The sequence below is a fragment of the Manihot esculenta genome, chromosome 5, assembly GCF_001659605.2.
Source record: "Manihot esculenta cultivar AM560-2 chromosome 5, M.esculenta_v8, whole genome shotgun sequence".
NCBI lineage: Eukaryota > Viridiplantae > Streptophyta > Magnoliopsida > Malpighiales > Euphorbiaceae > Manihot > Manihot esculenta.
In genome coordinates this window covers 23,585,984-23,613,942 of record NC_035165.2, presented here as the reverse complement: position 1 = coordinate 23,613,942, position 27,959 = coordinate 23,585,984, and the positions used below count along the sequence as shown (strand labels likewise).

The 27,959-nt window shown below is 34.5% G+C and overlaps 1 protein-coding gene and 1 non-coding gene across 2 annotated transcripts; both read right to left on the bottom strand.

The window, feature by feature from the left end:
- Window positions 1-3,705: 3,705 nt before the first annotated feature.
- On the bottom strand, window positions 3,706-3,785 carry TRNAL-UAG. Its single transcript has one exon. It is a non-coding gene; the product is annotated as a tRNA-Leu (tRNA).
- Window positions 3,786-20,573: 16,788 nt separating this feature from the next.
- LOC110615160 (stemmadenine O-acetyltransferase) lies at window positions 20,574-23,521 on the bottom strand. The gene is made up of 2 exons (XM_043956605.1): window positions 21,918-23,521; window positions 20,574-20,633 (listed from the first exon to the last, which is right to left on the bottom strand). Exon 1 carries the CDS (start codon window positions 23,258-23,260, stop codon window positions 21,923-21,925), a length of 1,338 nt encoding a protein of 445 aa, XP_043812540.1. The 5' UTR covers window positions 23,261-23,521; the 3' UTR covers window positions 20,574-20,633; window positions 21,918-21,922.
- Between the last annotated feature and the right edge of the window lie 4,438 nt (window positions 23,522-27,959).

The following is a 27,959-nucleotide window of genomic DNA, read 5'->3' as shown; positions in this document are numbered from 1 at the left end:
TTGATGTGATTCTTTCCTTTCTGTTTTTAAAAATAAAAATATTACCGACTCCACCTATGACGGGGTGGCCTTCCTAGTTCATGATAATTTTTTAGATAATTGCCTCAATCTTTCCCCGTACGTTATACATGTTATTTGTTAATTTATTATAGCAATATAATTTAAATGTTTTGTCATGTATATTTTACTCATATTATAAAATTATTTAACCTCCATTTAAAATGATAAATTTTAAAAAAAATAAAAATAAACTTTTTATATTTAACAAATTACTAATATAAAAATTTAATTTTCTTAAATTCTTACGATAATTAATTTTAAATTAAAAATAAATCTTATCAAAATTATTAAAATTTTATAAAAAATTATATTATTTAAAGTTATTTATATCGAAATTACTTATTAGCCATTAAAAAAATTTTTTATTTTCTTTTTCTTTTACTTTTAATTTTAAATTTATTTTTTATTTTTTAATTAATAGTTAATCTTTATAAAAATTTATTTTAATTTAATAATAGCTATTAATATTTAATACATTTATAATTAATATTAAAATTTATTATATTATTTTATTAATTTAAAAAAAATAATTTTTATATTTTTAATAATAAGAAATTATGTAAAATTCAAACTTTAAATGTTACAAAAATATTAATAATGATTTTTTAATGAATGTAATAAAAATGATTGTTATTTATAAGAATAAATATTTATGTTTAATTTAAAAATAATAAAAATATGAATAAATTAAATTAATTTGAATTTTATTATTAGTTTGTCTAATATAAAAGAATTGAATTGAATTCTATTACATTTAAATTGGTTCCAAATAAATAATTTTTTTATAAATAGAAATGAATTGAATTCTATTGATAGAATTTAATTTTTTTTAAAAAGAATCGCATACTAAATAAGAGCTTAATAATAAAAGTCCTAGTTAATTATAATTTTAACTTATGTGTCCTTAAATATTAATATATTGAAGAGAGAAGACATCTTTTCTTCTAAGAGCTCTTGCTTATCATTTAGAAAATTATTGATCTATTACCTCAATTTGAAAGTTTTTTTTTTTTGCTCTTTTAGTTAAAAGAGTAACTTCTTTCATCTTATGGGTTGTGTCTCTCCTTAGAAATATATATATAATATTTTAGTTTTTGGTTAGTAGTGATTATTGTATCCAGACTTTTTTCAATTTTTTTTATATTGGGCGTTTATATTGAATTATTTTGTAGATGCAGAGACTCTCAATATAGACTTCTAAGTTGTTTTTTCAATTGAGAATAAGAAAGTGGCTCATGGTAATGGCTCATTAAGGTGACATAGTTACATTGCTATTATTTAGTTATTGACAAAGACTTCTTCTCCTCACTCACTTTTGTCGATTTTTTAGGAATGGTCTCTCTAGCAATAGTATATAGATGATTGTATAAACTTTATTCACTTTACATGATGTATCAATCCATTTTATGTATTATATTTTAGTAGTACATTGGTATCTAATAATACAAGTAGCGTTATTCTTTGACTTTTGTTAGTTTTATAGTTTTGCACTTGTAATTTTTCTCTTATATTGTTCAATAGGTTAGTATAACCTTTGATAATTGATACCAAGAAAAATAAAGTTTCTATCGTGTTGGTTTTTTTTTAATCGAAGGTAATTTCATTTATCGATGAATGGTTTTAAGACCCATAAGAATACAAAGCAAGCTTGAAAAATAAAACCACTTGATGCCCATCCTAAATAAAAAAATAAGACTAAGCTTACAAACTCAAAGGCCAAAAGCTTAAGGCTCACAAGAATACAAACCAAGCTTGAAAAATAAAACAACTTGAAGCCCATCCTAAATAAAAAAAAAATAAGACTAAGTTTATAAACTCAAAGGCCAAAAGCCTAAAACCCCTAAGCTTAAGAGCATAAACCTTAGCATTAAGCTATTTCTTCGAGAAGATTTTGGTCCCATCGTCACTCAAGGAAAGCTGAGAAGCACTCACCGTCGAAAACGACTAACAACTCCAATAAGCGAAAATAAAAGAGGACTATCGAACTACCAGGGAAAATAGAAGAGAGCCTCTAGTAGTTCAAAACGAAGAGCACCCAGTCATGAACATGAGGTATCGCCCAAGCAAGGAAGGTGACATTGGATCAAAACTCACCGGCGATTTTTCTCGCGCCTTGATGACAATCGATCCATAGAAAATGAATGGCTAGAAGCCCTTGACATATCCAATGTCACAACCATGAATAAAGACCCTTCCCAAGCAATTTATAGAATATAGATTAAGGGCGAGCATTATTCGGTTCAAATCGAAAAAAATCGACTAAACCGAATTAATATGAAAATTTAGTTCAGTTTTTAATTTCAGAAATTTCAGTTATTTCATTTCGGTTTGGTTTTGATCAGAAAAAAATCAAAAAAACTGAACCGAACTGATTAGTGATAATAATATGCTATTTTCAATAATATAGATAAATTAAATCATATTAAAATTAAAATATTTTAATTAAATTTTAAAATACTAAAAATAAAGTGTAAAAAATAAAAAATTTATTAAAAATCGAAACCGATCAAATCGAACTGAATCAGACCAATTCAGTTCAATTAGGTTTCTGACCAAAATCAATTCGGTTTGATTTTTATAAATACTAAAATTTTAATTTTCGGTTTATTCAGTTCGGTTTTAAACCGAACTGACCAAATGCTCACCCTTAATATAAATACACTGAGACATGAAGGGATGATTAACTCAAAAATCTCCACTGCCAAGAACCGATAAACACCATTTGAAGCTTAAGAAGGCGATGGAAATGAGCCCAGAAGAAAAGTAGTTATTTCGACAAAATCACCACCTCTCTCTTGAAACATGTTGATTTCCAATTATCAAAAAAATCATTATGCAACTAAGCCAAAAGAGAAAAAAGAACAAAAAAACATAATAATGCATCAATACAAATAAAAACATATAGAAAATAAAATCCTCTCTCTTAAGCTCAGATATGCTCAAAACATAAAAAATTATTTACTCACACAAACCCACTCAAAGATGAGAGAGGGAAATCCACTTTTCTGAAATGATCGTCCCTTGCCCAAAGGGAGTAAAGGATGGCCATATATATAAACAACATTAGAAAAAGAGATTATATTCCCTACGGTGATTTTTATACATCCTTATTAGAATTTTTAGGTTTTAAATACTGAAATACTTTTGAAAAATAAATGTTTGAATTTTATGAAATTTTTTTTGTTAATATTGTTTATATATACATGTATATATTTTGTATAAATAATTTGTATTTCTAGTTTAACTAAACTTTTTATTAAAAAACAATTGATTTTTTAGAATATACATGCATGAAGTTGTAAACTTAGTAATTTTAAAATTTTTGAAATATGCAGTAAAAGAATTGATAACTATTTTTTAATGAGATATGATTTAGTGGTTAAAATTCAAACAATAGTTAGTAAAATTAATATTTAATATAATAAAACGATTTTATATAAAATAAAAATATAAATATAAAAAGGATTTTTTTTAGTAAACTCTTGTAAAATTATTTTTAATTTTAATATATATATAACAATTGACAAAAACAAAATATTTGACGCGTGAAGGATTAAAATTCGCCATAATTCCTTAACCTAATATAACATTCTGATTTTAGTTCATAATCCAGCGGTGGCGAAAATAAAAGGGGAACTTCAAAAATGACAGCTGTGGGATTTGAACCCACGCCCTTTCGGACCAGAGCCTAAATCTGGCGCCTTAGACCACTCGGCCAAACTGTCGATGCATTCTCTTGCACATTCAATCAAATAAAGACCAAATCAACCCTTGTTTCTGGGATCAAGAAGACTGTAAGCTCGGTCCACAGACCGCTCTCTAATTGATTTCTGTGAATGGCAAGAATTTAAAATAGCATTAGGGTTTATTTAACATAATTGTCTCCTGTGAAAAATTCACTATTAGAAAAAAGTGATTAGCTCAGATGGATGCCTTGACTTTGAAAACATCCCTTATTGTATCTAAATTTTCTTCTTCTTCGATTCTTGTTTTTGCTCCACCATCAGTAAGTTTCCTAAGAAAGACCAAGGATAGTTTTAATGGAAGATTAGCCTTGAGAATTAGAGCTTATAATTCTTCCAAGGATGATTCAGCATGGTGATTCCAAGCCCCCCAATGGCTCTCTGGTACTTCTCCCAGTATCTGTATGCATATATGTGATTTAAAATTGATTATTTATTGTTGTTAAGTAAATTTATGATTTTGAAATGCTGCAAAGTGAGATAGTCACTGGCCTGTGTAATTCATGAGAAGGGTTTGCTCTGAAAATGGAATCGAACTTCAATACTTGATGCCATCTAGACATCCCATCCCAGTTTGTTTTTTGAGGTAATTAGACATAATTTAATCATAATTATGCTTCCAAAAACTAGTTTTTGTTTTCCACCTAAATTTGCGTTAATCAAATATTAATCAATTAAAATATTTTGTATTTTATAAAATTAAATTCTTTAATTTTTTATTAAATAAATCCTTATTCACCTCCAATATTATTTAGTTGATTTAATTTTAGTAGTTCATTTTATTTTATCCCTGCTATTATCTATTTTTTTCAATTCAAAAAATTTATTTTTCATCTCTAAAATTTCAACTTCAATATTCATTCATTGTGTAATTTAATTTTATACATTATTTTTATTATTAAAAATTAGTTATTTCACTTAATTAGTTTTTAATCTATTTATATAATTAAAATTATTTATTAAATTATCTAAATTTAAAGAAATAAATTTTAATTTTTTATAAATAAAAGTATTTTTATGAGTAATGTTTTATTACTTATAAATTTCATGAACTATTTAAATTTAAAAAATAATTTAATCTTAAAAAATATAAATTTAATGGGCAATAGATTACATGATTTAAATTTAAAACTACTTAAATATAAATAAGTATTATTTTTATACATAATCAGTTAGATTATTTAAATTTTAAAAAAATAAAATGGAAATATTATTTCTATAGTTAGATAATTTAATTTAAAAAAAAAATAAATTTTATCATAAATATTATATTAAATTATATATTATCTTTAATAGTATTATTTTTTTTATGAGTTTGCCTGTCACAATTATATAGTAAAAAGAGTTTTTTTACAATAAATATTATTAAAAGTCGATTTCATGATAGAATGAAAGAGAAGCTATTGATCTATTCATTGAAAAATATATTTGTAAACATTAAAAATGAAGTTGTTATTAATATATTGTAATTAATAAAAAATAGATAAATTGTAATTTAATTATAATATTTTATTATTTTTTATAAATTTTTAAATATATATTTATTTTAGATGTTTTATTTTCATTGCTCATTCATTAAAATTAGACCTGCTGAACAAAATTTATGGATCTCTCATTAACCTTAAAGTTCTGGCAAAAAGAAAAACACCCTAAGGTTATGTGGAGAGTAATTTCCAATTAAAAAAAATTTAAAAATATACTAGTGTTACCGGACATTTGTTAAAATATAAGAAATTCAAATATCGATTCGGTTCGGTTTTCATAAATACTAAAATTTTGATTTTCGATTTATTCAGTTCGGTTTGATTTTAAATCGAACTGATCGAATACTCACTCCTAGCTAGTGCCAAATAGTCTGCACCCTGCTTATATGGCAATACCTAAAGTTGAGCTTCTTCAAAATTAAAAGGGGCAACCAATTTAACTTATGTAGGATTTGATTCTTCCAGTAGTGCTCCTATGCTCCCTACATTTGCTATATTGGATTTTTCACGATTCAATAGGCAAAAAAGATCCTCTAGATTGACTAACTCGTTGTGAGCATTTTTTCCATCATCAATAAATGGGAAACAATGAGAAGGATCCATCTTGGAAAACTACCACTCAGTTGAAATAATAATTCTCTGCTCTCATGCTTGAGGACAAGCTTGTTAACATAGGGGAGAGTAATGTTAGCAAACCTTTGCTAATATACAAGAGATTCACATATGGAGAAAGAAATATATTGAAATGCAAAATAAAAATATTAAAATACAAGACTAAGTCAAAGTCACTAATGCAGCGGAAAAAAACTAGCTCCATATACTGTTACTACCCATGATATCTTACTTGCTAGTAGTGTTGTTTCTTATGTGTTAATGGTGATGTAGTAGTGCTGCTAGTGGTTGATGGTACTGTTAGTAGTGCTATCAGTAGTAGCGTTAGTGTTTTGCTCTGTTTTCTTCCACTTTTCTTAGTTATAGGAGGGTGATCCTTCATGTTCTGATCATGCTAATAATTATTTATAGGAAGAAGTTATCTCTTTCCTTTGTATTTAAGTTCAGTTGAGATAATAAATGAGACATAATTAATTTGTCAAAAGTTGTTGAGTACATAACTCAAGAGATTTTCAAGTTCTGTCTTAATGAGCTCATACAACCTTCATCATAGGTCGAAAAAAGAGGACCTGATTCCACCCTCATCCATTAACTCTATTTTTTTCACTCAATTGTCCTATAACCAGATCCTACTTTAGGGACCTTAACAACTTATTTTTAATATTGATATATTTGGCATGGTGAAACTATAAGCGACTATGGTTTTTATACTTTTGTCATGGATTCATTTGAGTTTGGATTTTGAGTCTCCTCTTTGAAATATATAGTTAGAAACCATGACAGAAATTCTATTGGAGTATGTTAAAAATGTGCAACCAGAGTTTTTGGAGGTGTTTGTGAAAAGGGCACCGCATCAGATTTTGAGAACTCTCCTCTTATTAGCACCAATTTAACTTTTTTCTTACAAATCAACCTGTCTTGTTTATTTTAAAATTGTGGAGTGAAAAGTTGACAATAAAGCATCCATATTTGAAATCATTTGTCTAGGTAGTTGATGCACTGCGACAAACAATGACAAATATGATTGGCACACTACCACCACAATTTTTTGCTATAACAGTTACCACTGTGAGTGTACTTGAGTTTTTGTGAACTTACTGATTTACAAGGAAAGAAATTTGCCTTTTTTTGATAATAAGAATAAGATTGGTTATTTGTTTCATGTTGCAAAAAATCTTTCACAACTCATGTACAGTGTTATGATGACTGGTTATTTGTTTAAGAATGCACAATATTGCTTGGAATTGCAACAGAGTTTAAAGCAAGTTTCTCTTCCTAATGTATAAGATAAAACGGTAACTTCCTTTTTTAATTATGTTGCCAGCTGTACTTTAGCAGTTTGCCAAACAATATTGAAGAAGGAATTAAAAAAGAGAAAGAAGAAGAATTATGAGTAGTGAAGGAGAAGAAATAGGTGAGAAAAAGAAATTAAAGAAGCAAAGAGAATAGCATTCTATATTAATGTGTTTGGATAGCTTCTCTACAATAAGCTGCACGTATATATACTGTTTTTCTGATAGAAACCCAGCTGGATAACAACCTTCTACTAGTCTAATTACTTTATGAATCTATAACTAATTTACCCTGAAGTCTAATTACATATTTTTCTCCTTTACGTTTCTCTTCTTTCTCCTATAATATGTAATAATATCCGCTTCATGACAATCTTCTTATCTCCAAGATGGTTTAAAATAAAAGACATGGTATACAAGTCTTGCTAGCTATAATATCATTCCAATCTTCTTATTCAATAAGGAGACATGAAATAGAATTGGGAGGCACTGTAGCATATAACCAACCTAACTAATTTTTGAAACAATTTAGATGACCCATAGCACTTGGCTGGGAGTTTCAAGGACTTTCTCATAGCCAAAAAGTTCTATTTGTATGCTTAGAGTTTAAGGAACACCCAATCTCCAACTTCAAACGCACTTTCAGACCCTTAGGTATACCTACAGTGGGAATTTTTTTAATTTTTAAATATATTGATGTGCATTTTATAGATGTGGTGTTTATATATATATATATATATATATATATATATAACCTAATATCAACTCGTGATCGAAAATTCCATTACACAACTTGACAACGAACGAATCTTAGATAATTTTCAGAGGTTGCTCTACTACTCTCCTAACCAACCAATGTGATTAGGAACAAGATAATCAAACAATTCTAACTAGAGAACACCACAAGAAGTTCTTGATAAGTTAACTAAGTATGGAGAAAATCCATATTAGAACGACACTAGATTGGACCTTGATAAGTTACTTAATAATGGAGAAGAACCAAAATATTATTTATAACATCATCTTTCTTTATTTGTCATGATTTAAAACTTCCCATATTAAATTTTTAAATAGTGTAAATACTTCAATGTACAATTTGGTAAAAAATTATGAGGGGGGATATTGACCAAGGGAGTGATAAGGATGTGTTCACCCCTTGGAGTAATAAGGCTGACTACATGACTTGAGCCTGGAGAGATAAGGTTGGTAATTGATTCTGCTGATTTTCAGTAATTTAGAGTTCTACGAGTTATACGTTCTGTTACATATGGTAGTCTAACAATATATTGTGCCGTACTTCTAGCTATTTAGTTATTTTTGTAATCTATTTAAACAGAGTACTATGCCTCTGTTTATTATTGAGGAATACATGAATTAATTCATTTTTATAAAATCTTTTTCGCCTTTTTTCCTATTCTCTTGTATTCTCATACTCGTATCATTCTCTCATTCCTCCAAAAGATTATCCTCGAATCTATAAGCATAATAGTGAGAAAAGGATCGATGTACATATACTCATATTCGGGCTTGTGTTCTTCAACAACAATCTCATAAGCAACTTGATTGTTATGGCTTTAATCTATTAAAGGAGTTTCTATATTAACTACATTGATTTTTTCAACAGAATAATCATCTTTATCATGTTTGGTCTCAATTATGATTTCTTTCTCAAAAGATTTATCATCAAATATAGTTGAAATTTCTTTATTATCAACATATTATAGTAGTAATTGAGATTGTTTTACTCATTGCAGTAGAAGTTTCTCTGAAACTTTCGTTTCTTCTTGGAATTCTTTGATCTGCGCTTTTAGGAGATCACAATTTTCACTTAGAATTTAAGAATCTCTTATTGGTTCCTTGAATGGAATTGCTTGGATCTTCTATATACCATGCTTTTTTTTACTCTTCTTTTTTATAATTTTTTTTTATTTTTTATTTTTTGCAAATTGAAATAAAGAGATAAAACTAAATTAAACAAAAATAAAAACTAAAATTTATGAAACAAATAAACATAGATAAATAAGAATTTATCTATCACCACGCTTTGAAACTGATTGATGCGAAACCCAGAATCCACTCGTGATAAAAAAATCCCGTTACACAACTTGACAAAGACGTGGTAAAGATATCTTACATGAAGTTACTTTACCACACTTCTAATCAACCAATGTGATTAGAAATAAAGATAATCAATCGATTTCAGCTAGAGAACACCACAATAAATTCTTGATAAGTTAATTAAAAATGGAGGAAATCCATATTAAAATGCAACAAAGTTGAAACTTGATAAGTTACTAAATATAGAGGCACAAAGTATTAACCATCTTTGCAACGGTGAATAGAAATTCTCATTATAGAGAAAAATCTCAAATCTTTACTTATTAACTTATTTATAAAATAAAGGCTATTTATAGCCATATATCTTCTAATCCTAATTAGAATAGAAAAACAAAATAAGTTCTAATGGAAATAGAAAAATAAGACAAATTTTAATTGAAATAGAAAAATAGAAGATAATCTTATTTAAATAAGGAAAATTGTATCTAATCCTACTAATTTGACTCCTAATCCATATAAGATTATAAAAGATACCAAAATATACTAAAATATCTCATGTATGAGTTTCCAAAAATAAATAAATTATGACTGAAATTGGACACACGAATTTTAAATAACTAAGCCAATTTCTTTTTCTTCTCTTCCAAATGTGGTATTTAACATGAATAATTCGACTTCTCTTTGATTCTTCATAATTTCTTGTTTGCTTAGTTGAATACTCAAAGAATATCACAACATTCTTATACTTCAAACTGTTGAAAAGTATTATCCCTTTATACATGCATCAAAAATCCCATCGCACAACTTGACGATGAATGAGACTTAGATAATTTCCAGAGGTTGTTGTACCACACCCCTAACCAAATAATATGATTAGAAACATAGATAATTAAGCAATTCTAACTAGAAAACGTTATAAGAAATTTTTGATAAGTTAACTAAGTATGGAGGAAATCCATATTAGAATTCCATAAGGATGAATATTGATAAGTTGCTAAACAATGGAGAAGAACCAAAATATTATTCATAACATTATCTTTCTTGATTTATTTGTGGCTGACACCTTAAGTATATTTTTATAGCTTTCAAATTCTAATTCTATTGTAGAAATATGTAATTACAATATAGAAATGATATCTAATCAAATAGTTAAATCTAGATTACATTAAAGATCATGTTCCTAAATTGTCTTGGATAAATCTCCTTCCTGAATAGGCTATACGAATTTGTCTTCTAATTTAAACCAAATTAATTTAAAATAATTCTCACAAAATATTAAAATACTAAAATAATAAAATTGGTTTAAGTGCAATTCGGCCATACATGCATTACGCGATTTCAAATTGTGTTGCGCGTCCACATGTGTTAAGAGTGTGTTGCTTATTTCCTTATTCTTCCATACTTTCCAAATATAGTTATTATCTCATAAGCTTTGAATTAAATGATGGTAACTTGATTTGTTATAATTTAAAGCTTTCCATATTAAATTTTTGAAGAATGTAAATACATAAATGTACAACTTGTTGTTGAAGAATTGTGTCATTACCGTGCTTGTATCATTCTCTTCTTTCTCGAAAAGATTTGTCCTCGAATCTACAAGCATGATAGTAAGAAAAGGATCGACGTATACATACTCAGCTTCGAACTTGTGCTCTTCACCAACAATCTCACAAGCAACTTAATTGTCATGGTTTTGATTTATTGAAGGAGTTTCTATATCAACTGCATTGATTTCTTCAACAAAATAATCATCTTTATCATGTTTGGTCTCAATTATGATTTCTTCCTCAAAAGATTTCTGCTAAAATATGGTTGAAATTTCTTCATTATCAACATGTTGTGGTAGTAATTGAAATTGTTTTGTCCATGGCAATAGAAACTTCTCTAAAACTTTCGCTTCTTCTTGTAATTCTTTAATCTGCGCTTTTATGAAATCATAATTTTACTTAAGGATTTAAGGATCTTTAATTGGTCTCTTGAATGTAATTTCTTGGATCTTCCATATACCATGTTTTTTTTTCTTTTCTTTTTTTGAAATCTCACACAACTAAAATAAAACTTTTTTTTTTTGCAAACTGAAATAACGAGATAAAACTAAAATTAAACAAAAATAAAAATAAAACTTATGAAACAGATAAACTTAGATATATAGGAATTTATCTATCACCATGCTCTGATATCAACTGATGCGGAACCCAAGATCAACTCGTGATAAAAAACTCTGTCACACAACTTGACAACGAACAAAACTTAGATAATTTCTAAAGGTTGCTCTACCAACTACACCCCTAACCAACCAATAACCAATCAATATGATTAGAAATATAGATAATCAAGCAATTCCAGCTAGAGAAAACCACAAGAATTTTTTGATAAGTTAACTAAGTATGGAGGAAATCTATATTAGAATACTACATGTTGAACCTTGATAAGTTGCTAAATAATGGAGAAGAACCAAAATATTATTCATAACATCATCTTTATTGATTTGTCATGATTTGGAGTTTCTCATATTAAATCTTTAAAACGTGTGAATACTTCAATACACAACTTGTTGTTGAAGAATTGTGCCATTCCTGTGTTCGTATCAAGTAACTTGTACAATCATATTAACTAATGAATTTCGCATCAAATAGTAATTTTCTAAAAAAAAAAAAGAATTAAGACTAAAGCTCAATCTTTTTATTTTTCTCAATCAAAGATAACAATTTCATTACTAGATAAAGGCTAGGCCTAGCACAAGAAGGTAAGAGACTAAGAACAAGCAGATAAAACAAAAGCCTTTAAAGTCTATAACTTAAATCATACGTTTGTAAAGTGTAACGACCCCAAAAAGGACCGTCACCGGCGCTAGGATTCAGGTCGGCTTAAGGCCGCCAGAACCCGTAGCAAGCCTGCAATACTCTCTATGTACCTGTAAACCTCATACATGATCATACATTTTCAGTGAAAATAAAACTCTGTTCTGAACCAAGGCTTAAACTGTGCATGCACTATCTCTGTACTCATGTACTCTGTACTCTGTATCCCTGACTAGAGCTTGCTCTAGATGGGTTAACTCATACCTGTTAAGCCTGGTTATAAAACATACAGAAAAACATAGACATAGATACATATCCAGATCATGTACAACACATACATCACTAAGTCAAGCACAACTCTAACGTTATACACAACTATAACATCTCTTTACAAGTTACATGTCCACTCTATACGATTACAAGCTCTTTTACTCTTTCTCTTTCTGTACTCTGCTGGACTGTCCCTGTACATTGTACACTGAACCTGCAAAACTGGGGTTAAGGGAGTGGGATGAGCTCTATAGCCCAGTGAGTAGAACAGTAAAACAACTCAGTAAAATATGATCTCATGGAATGCGCCATATCACAGACAAGCCACAGCAAGAGTAAACCTGTCACCACATAGTCCCAGTAACTCTGTGCCAGGGCGTAGAATCGAGCACCTGGTCTTCCTGTCATATATGTATATGTGTATATAACACCTGTGAACTTACCATTGCCAGGGCGTAGTCAAAGGCTCCTGGACTTTGCTATATACCTGCCAGGGCGTAGTCAAAGGCTCCTGGTCTTTGCTATACGTGCCAGGGCGTAGTCAAAGGCTCCTGGACTTCCTGTCTGTGACTATTGGATCATTCAGCATTTACTCACATCACCAAATAACATTGCAATGCAACATATTCGTGATACTAATGCAATCAACCTATGGCATAAACATGATGCATGAGATATGCTAAAAACAGTTTATGGTTCAATTAAAAGTCATAAGTTTAGTTCCACTCACCTCTGGCTATCTGGACTGACTGACTCTGCAGGTTTACCTCTGGAGCAGTACTCACTGCTGTTCTCTCTGGTTCCTCTGGTCTGTAACACATAAAGATTCAAATGAGGGACCAAACTAACTTATCAAGACCTCTCTTATCCTCCCCAAGAATCCCCTGAAACTCACTTAACTAGCCATGCAAAGCATGTACAAGAAAAGCTGGACAGAACATGTTCGGCGACAGGTTCGGCGGCCGAATGTCCTCTCCAGAGACGAAACTCAAGCACCTTCGGCGGCCGAATATCAGGCTTCGGCGGCCGAACCCTTTCGGGGGCAAGTTTCGGGGGCCAAAACATACTAGACGAAAGTCTCTAACCTTCGGCGGCACCTTCGGCGGCCGAAGTCCCCAAACAGAGCCGAACATGCAAAAACACTCGGGGCAAGCTGTGGCAACTAAGCCACCATGCAGGAGGTTCGGCGGCCGAATGAACTTTCGGCTGCCGAACCTGAGTTCATCCAGAACTCAGTTTCAACGGCAAACCATCTTCTCCTTCCCCTCAAGCTCTCAAAACATGCATATCTCATCTACTCAACATACATATACTCATGTATATGATCACAGGGGTCCAAAACTATCTAATACCCCAAACAACAAATCAAACATAACACAGAAACATATAATCATGCATAAATCATCAAAAACACTACTTCTCACGTCAACATGCATCTCTCTCCCTTAACGTCCATAAAACCTTCAGAAAACATAGAACCATGGTCAAAAGCATCACTTACCTCTGTAGTTACACACTCTGACCAAGGGAAAACGGATCACCTCTTCTCACACTCTCAAACTCTCTCTCAAACCCACTTTTTGCTAAACCTCTCAAAACGTGGTAAATGAGCAAACTCCTGCATGAGCTGCTCAAAACACTTACTGAGGAGTCATAGCAGACGTGGCTAACTCATGGCAAGAATCTGAAGCCAACATCTGTCAAAAACCATGACTCAGCTCACTGGCCAACTCATCGTCGGCTGCCCAATCACAGGCAAGACCATGCAACCTTCGGAGGCCGAACTTCCCTTCGGGAGCCAAACACTTTCGGCGGCCGAACTTACTTTCGGCGGCCGAACTTGGCTCAATTGCCTTAGGTCACTTCAACTCATTACTCACTTCCCTTACCCTTAAAACATCTCATAAAACACATAATTACACTTAAGACCATATAACACACTTCGACATCCTGGATTCCACTGGTAAACAGGAATGCCGACGCCGGACTCTAGCCGGGTATTACATTCTCCCCTCCTTAAGAACATTCGTCCTCGAATGTTTCTAAAACATACAAAACAACCAAAACACAAGAAGGAAACGAACCTCAAAACAAATATGGATACTGCTGGAGCATAGACTCTCGCGTCTCCCAGGTGCACTCTTCTAAATTATGGTGGTTCCATAACACTTTCACCATCGGAATCTCCTTGTTCCTTAACTGTCTGATCTGCGTGTCCAGAATCCGCACTGGCTGCTCTATATAGGTGAGATCTGTCTGAATCTCCACCTCAGGCTCACTCAGAACCTGATTCGGATCTGACACAAACTGTCGTAGCATAGAAACATGAAATACCGGGTGAATCCTCTCCATAGAAGCAGGTAAATCCAGCTTATACGACACATTTCCGATCCTCTGCAACACCTCAAAGGGTCCAATGTACCGTGGAGCTAATTTACCTTTTTTCCCAAATCGAACCACTCCTTTCATTGGAGACACTTTCAGCAATACCCAATTACCCTCTTGAAACTCTAACTGCTTTCTGCGAACGTCTGCATAACTTTTCTGTCTACTCTGAGCTGTTCTGATTCTCTCTCTGATCATGGGCACCATTCTACTGGTAATGTCTACTAATTCTGGCCCTGCAAGAGCCTTCTCTCCTACCTCTTCCCAGCAAACAGGGGATCTGCACTTCCTCCCATATAATGCTTCATAAGGAGCCATCCCAATGCTAGTATGATGACTGTTATTGTAGGCAAATTCCACCAAAGGTAGATGCTGCCTCCAAGAACCGCCAAAGTCTAACACACAAAGGCGAAGCATATCCTCTATAGTCTGGATGGTCCTTTCTGACTGTCCATCAGTCTGTGGGTGGAAAGCAGTACTAAAATCCAATCTCGTGCCCAGTGCACTTTGCAGACTCCGCCAAAAGCGGGAGGTAAACTGAGGTCCTCTGTCTGAAACTATAGATACTGGAACTCCATGTAATCTCACTATCTCATCCAGATAGACCTGTGCCAATTTATCCACAGAATAGTTACTCCGTACTGGAAGAAAATGAGCAGATTTCGTGAGTCTGTCCACAATCACCCATATCGAGTCTATCCTGTTGGACGCTACTGGTAAACCCACTACAAAATCCATGGCTATGTTCTCCCATTTCCACTCTGGAATCGGTAATGGGTTAAGCATTCCGGCTGGTTTCTGATGCTCTAATTTCACCCTCTGACAAACCTCACAGGCTGTCACGAACTGCGCCACTTCCTTCTTCATGGCTGGCCACCAATAAACCCTTTTCAGGTCCTGATACATCTTGGTAGCTCCTGGGTGAACACTATACCTCGCATTATGAGCTTCCCTCATAATGTCTTCCTTCACACTACCCCTATCTGGTACACAAAGTCGACTCCCATAGCGAAGGATCCCTTTGCTGTCAAATCTGTACTCTACACTATTGCCTGACTGAACAGTCCTGGCAATTTTCATCAACTCGGGGTCCTCATGCTGTCTCTGAGCTATCTGCTCCAGAAATACAGGTGTCACTCTCATCTGTGCTATCAACGCACCTGTACCAGACAACTCTAGCTGTAATCCCTCGTCAAAGAGCTTATAAAGCTCCATCACAACTGGTCTCCGCTCTGCTGCTATATGGGATAAACTGCCTAGTGACTTCCGGCTTAGGGCGTCTGCGACAACATTCGCCTTACCCGGATGATACTGGATCTTACAATCATAATCACTGAGCAATTCGACCCATCTTCTTTGCCGCAAATTCAGCTCTCTCTGACTTAAGATGTACTGTAAACTCTTGTGATCAGTGAAGATCTCGCATTTAACCCCGTAGAGGTAATGCCGCCACAGCTTAAGTGCAAAGATCACTGCTGCCATCTCGAGGTCATGGGTAGGGTAATTCAACTCGTGCTTCTTCAACTGTCTAGAAGCATAAGCGATTACTCTATCACACTGCATCAATACACAACCCAATCCCACTCGAGATGCATCGCAGAACACTGTGAAATCCTCATGACTGACAGGCAGAGCTAACACTGGTGCTGTTGTCAATCTCCTCTTGAGCTCTTCAAAGCTCTCTTCACACTGGTCTGACCAGATAAACTTCTGGTTCTTCTGAGTCAATTTGGTCATAGGAGCTGCTATCTTTGAGAAGTTCTGAACGAACCTCCTGTAGTAACCTGCCAGTCCCAGAAAGCTTTTAATCTCAGTCACTGTCGTGGGTCTGGACCAGTTAGCTACAGCCTCTATCTTCTTGGGGTCTACCTCAATACCCTCTGCTGATACTACATGTCCCAAGAAGGCAATGCTCCGTAACCAAAACTCACACTTTGAGAACTTGGCATATAAACCATGCTCTCTCAGTGTCTGCAAAACTATCCTCAGATGCTGGGCATGCTCCTCTGCATCTCTGGAATACACTAAGATATCATCGATAAACACAATGACAAAGTGATCCAGAAACTCACTAAAGACCCGGTTCATGAGATCCATAAATGCTGCAGGGGCGTTAGTCAACCCGAACGGCATTACTAAGAACTCATAATGCCCATATCTGGTCCGAAAAGCTGTCTTAGGCACATCTGCCTCTCTGACTCTCAATTGATGATACCCAGATCTCAGATCTATTTTCGAGAAACAACCTGCTCCAGCTAGCTGGTCAAATAGATCATCAATCCTAGGTAACGGATACCTATTCTTGATAGTGACCTTGTTCAACTGTCTGTAGTCGATACAAAGTCTAAGGGATCCATCCTTCTTTCTGACAAAAAGCACTGGAGCACCCCAAGGTGAGGTACTAGGGCGGATGAAACCCTTATCTACCAAGTCCTGCAACTGTTCTTTCAACTCTGTTAACTCAGCTGGCGCCATCCTGTAGGGAGGAATAGAGATAGGTCTGGTACCTGGCAGTAATTCAATTTCAAACCCTATCTCCCTATCAGGTGGTAGTCCTGGCAAATCGTCTGGGAACACATCGAGAAACTCTCGGACTACTGGTACTGTGGCTGGTTCCCTAACCTGACTATTTAGCTCTCTCACATGAGCTAGAAACCCCTGACAACCCCTCCTAAGCAAACGACGAGCCTGAAGGGCTGAAATCATACCTCTGGGTGTACCTCTCCTGTCTCCTCTGAAGACACACTCTGACCCATCCTGGTCTCTGAGACTCACTAACTTTTCTCGACAGTCCAACGTAGCACTATATGTAGACAACCAATCCATCCCTAGAATGACATCAAAATCTGTCAAGTCTAGAACCACAAGGTCAGCTGGAAGGTATCTACCCTCTATAAACACTGGACTGAAACGACAGACTGACACTGCCACTGATGGGTCACATCTAGGTCCACTGACCCAGAGAGGATACTCTAACTCAGAACTGATCAAACCCAATCGCTCTATGGCTCTCGAAGCAATAAAGGAATGAGAAGCACCGGGGTCCATCAAAGCATACACATCTGAACACCCAATGATGAGATTACCTGACACCACTGTGTTCGACGTGTTCGCCTCCTCCTGTGTCACCGTGAAAATCCGTGCTGGGGCTACCGGATTTCCACCTCGGGAACCTGCTGCTGAAGTAGAGGCTACCCCTCTCCCTCTACCTCTGCCACTAGTCTGAGGCATGACTGGAGCTGCTGGCCGTACCACTGGCTGTACCACACTGCCAGAACTCATCTGCTGGGATGGTGCAAAAGTCATCTGCGGACAATCCCGAGCAATATGCCCTTCCTGTCCACAGCGAAAACAAGCTGTAGATCCCAACCGACAAACTCCTCCATGTGGTTTTCCGCATCGTCTGCAGACTGGAGCTGTGCCAGAGCTTGAGCCACTACCTATTCCCAGACCTGACTTGACTTTACTCCACAACCCTTTCCTTGTTCCTCTCGCTCTATCCCATCTCTTACTGCCTGTTGATCCTGAACTAGGGGCCTTAGAACCCGAAGCCTGTGCCTGTGACTGTTTCTGACTCTTAGCACTAGCTTCCATCTTCCTAGCTGCATCTATAATAGAGTGAAAACTCTCCTTTTCTGCTGGAAGGATCAAAGAAGAATACCTGGGATGCAATCGCATAGTATATCTCCTTGCCTTCTTCTGATCAGTATCATAGGCCTGACCCACGTACTGAAGCAGATCTAGGAACTTATCTGTGAACTCATCAACAGTCATCTCATCTGTTTGTCTCAACTGTTCAAACTCAATTATCTTCATCTCTCTGGAACTGTCAGGAAAAGCCCACCCTGCAAACTCATTGGCGAACTCTCCCCATGACATGCTATCCATTCTAGGCTCCACATAATTCTTAAACCATTCTCTGGCTTTCCTGCATTTTAATGTGAAACCTGCCATCTCAATGGCTCTCCTATCATCTGCTCCCAATTCGCTAGTGATCATCCTAACTGCTCTGAGGTAATCAAATGGATCATCTCCCGTGTTATATTTAGGAGCATCCAATTTCAAGTACTCCGTCATTTGGACTTTACCTCCAGATGAGCTAGGTTCATGTCTGTCAACAACAGGGGCTACTGGTTCTGGTGGTAGTACTGGTTCATTTGGTTCTAGGTGTGCTGCACTTGGATGGGTAGGGGAAGATGGATACATAGGATATGGTGGATATGATGGGTAATAGTGAGGATATGGCATATATGGTATGTATGTAGGATATGGGTCAAATCGAGAGTACTCCGACATCCCCTCCATCGGATACTCTGGCTCCGGAAACAAGGATGGATAACCAAAACCTGAGGCCTGAGCACCTCCCTGCGACTCTCCCATACCTTCCTCAAAACTGCCTATACCCATGCTGTCATCTTCAGACTGATCAATCTCCATAGCTTCCCTCCTTTCCTCTGATCTTTCTCCCCTCACTGTTCCTCTTCTGCTCTCGTCGACAGACCTTCTAGGGTCTATTGACGTACCTTCCCTGCTAGATCTCTGAGACCTTGCCCTTGGCAATGCAGGAGGACGAGCAGCTGGTCTCTCATTCTCTGGTGGGACTCCAGTCAATCGAGCTGATCGACGAGTTCCTCGCATCTTTACTCTGGAAACACAACATATAACATACCACTTTAGCACATAACATCACATAGCAATCATACACAGACAATACTCATGGCATAGCATAGCAGATAGGACTCAAAACCCTATCCTAGTGGACATGATTTCCTATTGTGCTTGACCACTGCTAACCTGTCTGAGCCCAACACTGTCTCTATAGGTCCGATCATATGAACCTAGGGCTCTGATACCAATCTGTAACGACCCCAAAAAGGACCGTCACCGGCGCTAGGATTCAGGTCGGCTTAAGGCCGCCAGAACCCGTAGCAAGCCTGCAATACTCTCTATGTACCTGTAAACCTCATACATGATCATACATTTTCAGTGAAAATAAAACTCTGTTCTGAACCAAGGCTTAAACTGTGCATGCACTATCTCTGTACTCTGTACTCATGTACTCTGTACTCTGTATCCCTGACTAGAGCTTGCTCTAGATGGGTTAACTCATACCTGTTAAGCCTGGTTATAAAACATACAGAAAAACATAGACATAGATACATATCCAGATCATGTACAACACATACATCACTAAGTCAAGCACAACTCTAACGTTATACACAACTATAACATCTCTTTACAAGTTACATGTCCACTCTATACGATTACAAGCTCTTTTACTCTTTCTCTTTCTGTACTCTGCTGGACTGTCCCTGTACATTGTACACTGAACCTGCAAAACTGGGGTTAAGGGAGTGGGATGAGCTCTATAGCCCAGTGAGTAGAACAGTAAAACAACTCAGTAAAATATGATCTCATGGAATGCGCCATATCACAGACAAGCCACAGCAAGAGTAAACCTGTCACCACATAGTCCCAGTAACTCTGTGCCAGGGCGTAGAATCGAGCACCTGGTCTTCCTGTCATATATGTATATGTGTATATAACACCTGTGAACTTACCATTGCCAGGGCGTAGTCAAAGGCTCCTGGACTTTGCTATATACCTGCCAGGGCGTAGTCAAAGGCTCCTGGTCTTTGCTATACGTGCCAGGGCGTAGTCAAAGGCTCCTGGACTTCCTGTCTGTGACTATTGGATCATTCAGCATTTACTCACATCACCAAATAACATTGCAATGCAACATATTCGTGATACTAATGCAATCAACCTATGGCATAAACATGATGCATGAGATATGCTAAAAACAGTTTATGGTTCAATTAAAAGTCATAAGTTTAGTTCCACTCACCTCTGGCTATCTGGACTGACTGACTCTGCAGGTTTACCTCTGGAGCAGTACTCACTGCTGTTCTCTCTGGTTCCTCTGGTCTGTAACACATAAAGATTCAAATGAGGGACCAAACTAACTTATCAAGACCTCTCTTATCCTCCCCAAGAATCCCCTGAAACTCACTTAACTAGCCATGCAAAGCATGTACAAGAAAAGCTGGACAGAACATGTTCGGCGACAGGTTCGGCGGCCGAATGTCCTCTCCAGAGACGAAACTCAAGCACCTTCGGCGGCCGAATATCAGGCTTCGGCGGCCGAACCCTTTCGGGGGCAAGTTTCGGGGGCCAAAACATACTAGACGAAAGTCTCTAACCTTCGGCGGCACCTTCGGCGGCCGAAGTCCCCAAACAGAGCCGAACATGCAAAAACACTCGGGGCAAGCTGTGGCAACTAAGCCACCATGCAGGAGGTTCGGCGGCCGAATGAACTTTCGGCTGCCGAACCTGAGTTCATCCAGAACTCAGTTTCAACGGCAAACCATCTTCTCCTTCCCCTCAAGCTCTCAAAACATGCATATCTCATCTACTCAACATACATATACTCATGTATATGATCACAGGGGTCCAAAACTATCTAATACCCCAAACAACAAATCAAACATAACACAGAAACATATAATCATGCATAAATCATCAAAAACACTACTTCTCACGTCAACATGCATCTCTCTCCCTTAACGTCCATAAAACCTTCAGAAAACATAGAACCATGGTCAAAAGCATCACTTACCTCTGTAGTTACACACTCTGACCAAGGGAAAACGGATCACCTCTTCTCACACTCTCAAACTCTCTCTCAAACCCACTTTTTGCTAAACCTCTCAAAACGTGGTAAATGAGCAAACTCCTGCATGAGCTGCTCAAAACACTTACTGAGGAGTCATAGCAGACGTGGCTAACTCATGGCAAGAATCTGAAGCCAACATCTGTCAAAAACCATGACTCAGCTCACTGGCCAACTCATCGTCGGCTGCCCAATCACAGGCAAGACCATGCAACCTTCGGAGGCCGAACTTCCCTTCGGGAGCCAAACACTTTCGGCGGCCGAACTTACTTTCGGCGGCCGAACTTGGCTCAATTGCCTTAGGTCACTTCAACTCATTACTCACTTCCCTTACCCTTAAAACATCTCATAAAACACATAATTACACTTAAGACCATATAACACACTTCGACATCCTGGATTCCACTGGTAAACAGGAATGCCGACGCCGGACTCTAGCCGGGTATTACATAAAGGCTCATGCAAATATTATTACACTGCTGAAGAACTCTATTGAAGCTGCACTTCATTGCCACTGATCATATGAAAAAGAACCATACATGTTTTAGGATAAAGGACATGGGTCAATAAAAGCATACTGAAGAAGCTCTTCATCCTTCTCCAATCTGAGTATATCAGCTTCATCCAAGAACATCCATGCTTCTATCCCTTTATCCTTTCTTGCATCCATGAGAACCACTGAATTTACGAACATAATTTCTGAATTATTTGAACCAACAGAGGTAGTCCACACAGGCTTACCCCATCCAAAATCCACCTCGTACAGACCAAAATTACACCAACTAGTAAACGAAACATACTCAGCTCCGCTAATGAAACCTGCCCTTGCAAGCTCACCGCTTGCCTCTTTTACCATCCCACAAAGCTCATGGAATCCTCCATCACCTTGTAATTTCTTCACTGTATCATCATTGATTTTCCCTATTGCTTCCCTCATCTGTTGCACTATGCTAGACAATTCTATTTCTGTTTCTATTTCCTTGAGTGTGAAAAGTGCAGCAGCCAACCAAAGGAAGTTCCCAATTGAAAATTCTGGGAACGGTGGCACAGCTCTTCGTCGCAAATTCACAGCGTGGGTAATTGCAAGTGGCTTATTAAAAATACCCATGAGGCATTTGCTGAGAAATGCAGTCACCACCTCAACTCGGGTAGGATTTTTGACATTCAAGCTGGTTGCTTTCATTTGAAGGCTCGCAATGCTTGATCCATCAAACAAAATCCTCCTTGTGGAACCCTTCATTTTTCTGAAAAAAGGGCCAGTGAAAGCTATCATGCTTACTTCTTTCGGGAATGCATCATGTTGCAGAAAAATAGATGGTCCATCAAAATTGGGGCAAACAATTTCATTACTAGACTTGCATGCAATGGCAGCCCACGCTTTAAGAAACGAAGACAAAGTGGTTCCATCAGAGACGATGTGCGATACAAGAACACCAATGGTGAAGCCACCACATGCAAAGGTGGTTTCTTGTATCATAGCAACGTGAGATCCAGGAGTTGATTCTTGCAGACTGGCCTCTACTGGTATCAATTTATTCATTGATGGGAGATCAGGTTGCTTGAGATATTCAAATAGAGAAATGTTAGCTCTGGCTTCTACATAGTAAACTCCTTCATCATCACAATCAATGGAGAAATTATCCTTAACCTTCCCAGCAAATGGGTAAAAATATGCTAAGGTTTCTGATAAGGATTGTTTCAACAATAATGATCTCTTAAGGGCGATGTCTGTGTCTTGGGTGGGACAAGGGTAGTAAAGGATGAGGGGAATGCATATTGATGGAATAAATTGATCCAAAAGAGAGATCTTATAGGTTCTGAGGAAAGAAGGCGTAGGTGAAGAAGGTCTAACCCATTCTTTTGAGAAATTCTCAACCTCCATTGTTGCAGCGTCGGTTCAAATGTCATGAATCACAAAGCTTTGCACTGTTAACAATTGAACCTACCAGAAGACAGAAGCAGGAAACGATGAGCTTGTAAAGGGGTTTACTATATTAAAATATGAGGAGAGAGTAGATTCAGGGTGGACTTCGAAGCCGTTTGGTTTTCAAGAGCTATTGCAATAAATTTTATAGGTTTACACATTAATTAGTGTTATTTGTCCTTTTTCAGATCCTTTATGGATTTTGCCGCAAGGAACAAATTGGCTCAACAGTTTTTATCTTTTTACGGTTACAAAAAGATATATTTGGCAACTTGGATAGATAGGCAGTCAACTCTCCTAACTGGCGCTTCCTATCAGGTTGATGCTTATATCAGACATTGCCACATTAGTTATTTTTTTATTTTAAAGAAAAATATATTTGGCAACTTGGAGTAAGTAGGAGGTCAACACATCTACCCATTGATTTTTTTTTTTAAAAGAAAATATATATTTGGTAACTTGAGTATATATTTGGTAACTTGGAGTAGGTAGACAGTATATATTTGGCAACTTGAAATAAGTAGCGGTCAACACACCTACCCCATTGATTATTTTTAAAGGAAAATATATATTTGGTAACTTGAAGTATATATTTGGTAACTTAGGGTATATATTTGGTAACTTGGGGTAGGTAGACTATCAACTCTAGGGGTCAGCATTCGGTCGGTTCGGTTTAAAATCAAACCGAACCGAATAAACCGAAAATCAAAATTTTAGTGTTTATGGAAATCGAACCGAATCGATTTTGGTCAGAAATCGAATCGAACCGAACCGGTCTGATTCGGTTCGATTCGGTTCGGTTTAATCGGTTTCGATTTTTAATAAATTTTTTAATTTTTTTACACTTTATTTTTAATATTTTAAAATTTAATTAAAATATTTTAACCTTAATATAATTTAATTTCTCTATATTATTGAAAAAACATATTATTATCACTAATCGGTTCGGTTCGATTTTTTCGATTTTTTTCTGATCAAAATCGAACCGAACCGAAATAATCGAAATTTCTGAAATTAAAAATCAAACCGAACCGAAATGTATAAAAAACCGAACTAAATTTTCAAATCGATTCGATTCGATCGATTTTTTCAGTTTGAACCGAATACTGTCACCCCTAATCAACTCTCCTACTAATATGGCAACTTGGATAGGTAGACGGCCAACTTTTCTATCCCATTAGTTTTTCTTAAAGGAAAAATATATTTGGCAACATGAAGTAGATAGGCAGTCAACTTTCCTATCTAGCATCTATCTCAGGCGTCTATCGCGTCTATCAGACATCACCCTATTAGTTATTTTCCTTTAAAAGAAAAAATATATTTAGCAACTTCGAGTAAGTAGGCAGTCAACTCTACTATTCTCACCGGCATCATTAAGTTAAGATGTTTATCGAATAATGGCCTATTAATTATTTTTTTTAAAGAAAAGACATCAAACACCTGTGGATGTAGACTTTTGAAAATTTTAATTATTATTGTATAATATATTTATATTATATTAATTTGATAATATTATTTATAATAATTTTTTTATAATAATAAATATTTTTAACAATATATTTTAATGTTTTTAACAATATTTTTAACAATATATTAACTTAAAATCGTAAAAAAATAAATATGTAGGAGATATTTAAAGTTAATTTTATACCGCTGCACATATCTCATTGTAATATAATATTAATTTTATAATATTAAAATTAAATAATATTCATAATATTTTTTGTTTAAATATTAATAATATAATTAAATATATTTTTATTATAATATATATAATATAAAATTAAAAATATTATTTTATTATATAAAATATATTTAATATAATATAAATATTATATTAATTATATACTGCTGTCTCGATGTAATATAATATTTATTTTATAATACTGAAATTAAATAGTATCAATAATAATTTTTATTTAAATATTAATAATATAATTAAATATATTTTATAATATATATAATAAAATATATTTTTATTATAATATATATAATATAAAATTAAAAATATATTGTATATTATATAAAATATATTTAATATTACATTATAAAAAATTAAACGGTTCCATAACAACATATAACATAATTAATTAAATATATTTTATTTATATTTAAAAAATAAACAACATGCTTTTTCATTATTAATTTTTTATTTATTAATAGCATAACTAAATATATTATAATATATAATATAACAATTAAAATATTTTTATATTAATATTAAAATAAATTTTAATATTATATTTTAAAAATAAAATTATGAAAAATCTTATAAAAAATTATTCAATAAATTTATAATAAATATTATTTAATTTCAGTACTATAGAATTAATATATTAAAAATAATAAATATAATATTACAATATAATATATTATGAAAAATAAAAATATTTATTATTATAAAAAATATTATAAATAATAATATTAATTAATATAATATAAATATATTTTTTATATTATAATGTAATAAAAAAATAAAATAAAAAAATTTAAAGCTGACAAAGTGCTTGCCACGGCAGGCACTTTTTTTATATTTTTAATTAAAAAAAGGGTAAAGTGTAATTTAGTCCCTCTAGTTTAGTGAAATGTAATCTTTCGTCCCTCTGTTTTAAAAATCCTTCAATTTAGTCACTGTGATCTTTAAAAATTATGCCATTAGTCCCTCCCGTTAGATTTTCAGTTAAATCACTGTTAATTTTAGTTAAAAAGACTAAAATACCCATTCTTCCTCTTCCTCTTCCTCTTCCTCTTCTTCCTCTTCCTCTTCCTCTTTCTCTTCTTCCTCTTCCTCTTCTTTCTCTTCAAGCAGTGGCAGTTTCGGACTACAAGGGCAGGGTTTAAGCAGCTCCCGTTGGACCAGGAGGCATGGTACCACAATGATTTTGTGATTGATCAAGACAGCAACTGGATGCTGCAGGGATGGAAGGGTCAAATAATCTATGCTTCCAGCTGTTGGGTGCCTGCATAAGAATTTTTTTGTTGCATCTCATTTGCAGTTGTAATGGAGGTAGTATTTATTTAAACACCTAATGCTCATAAACTATGGAGGAAGTCTTCTGAAGCCACATGCAGGAGCATTTAAAACTCCAAATGCTAAAGAGATACGATGGAGGATTGGTAAAATGATGAACAACCCATTAAAAAAAGTTGATGAAAAAGGAAGCTTTTCCCCATTAGAACTCAAAAAAATTAATAAAAGGTCCAAAATTATTTACATTTCTTAATTAGGAATTTCATAGCAGAAACAAAACCAACAAGAAATCTCAAGTAGAAATGGGAAAAGCTTGCGAGTGACTCCTGTGGCGGCGGCTAAGACAATTAAAGGTAAAAGAGACAACTAAAGGTAAAAGGGGCATTGATGATCATGAGTATGATTTCTTTAACACTAATCCTTCAGTCAGCTGGATACTGCATCCCAATGGACAATCAAGAGGACACAATGGTGAAATATCATGCCCTTTTTAATTACATGTTAAACATTTTTCTCTTTTATCCTTTATTTAAAATTATCAGTTCCTAACAAATTAGGCAGAAATTGAAGCTTCAAACCCAATAATTTCTTCATTTTCTTTTCTTTTCTTTCTTTTGATGGGAAGCAGAAGAAGGAGATCGGGAAGGAAAAGAAGAAGAAGAAGAGGAGGAAGAAGAAGAAGGAGATCGGAAAGGAGAAGAAGAAGAAGAAAAAGATCGGAAAAGAGAAGAAGAAGGAGATCGGGAAGGAGAAGAAGAAGAAGAGGAAGAAGAAGAAGGAGATCGGAAAAGAGAAGAAGAAGATCGGGAAGGAGAAGAAGAAGAGAAAGAAGAGAGAATGGGTATTTTAGTCTTTTTAACTAAAATTAACGGTGATTTAACTGAAAATCTAACGGGAGGGACTAATGGCATAGTTTTTAAAAATCACAGTGACTAAATTGAAGGTTTTTTAAAACAGAGGGACGAAAGGTTGCATTTCACTAAACAAGAGGGACTAAATTACAGTTTACCCTTAAAAAAATTAAAGGAAACTCCAATTTAATAAATAAGTTTACCCAATCCTAAAGTGATAAATATATTTTTACTCCTAAAAAGATAAAAACCCGTTGGCTCATTTGTTCACCGCTCATTTGTGAAGCAAATTTTGAAAGTCTATTGTTTTTTACGGAGATTAGAAATAAGATACATATATATGCAACGTTTACCGTGATAATGTGAATATTTTTTTTTTTATTGATTCGTTATAAAAAAACAGAAGATATATCCTTAGGGATGACTCAATTTTATTGAACTTCGAATTAATTCATAATATTTAATATTTTATGGATTGTGAAATTCAATTAATTAATACATAATTAAAATAATAAATAATATTTGTGTATGATTATTCTAATAGAAGTAATAGAACTCTTTTACCGAATGATTTACAATGCTTTTGAGATTTCTATACTATCTCATGGTGTTGTATCGGTAATTTTAATGCGGTTAAATGCTAAAAGGATAAATTAGAAAGATATGAGATACGTTTTTCATAAGTATTAGATTTTAATGATTTTATTCATTTAAGTACTTGGATGTCATGAGGCTCCTAAGACTATCTTACATATTCTTGTTCAGTGTCCTTTTGCCCGCAGTTGCTGGTTGAGTTCGCCTTTGGGTTGGCTTGCATTCTCCGCTGCCTCTCTTA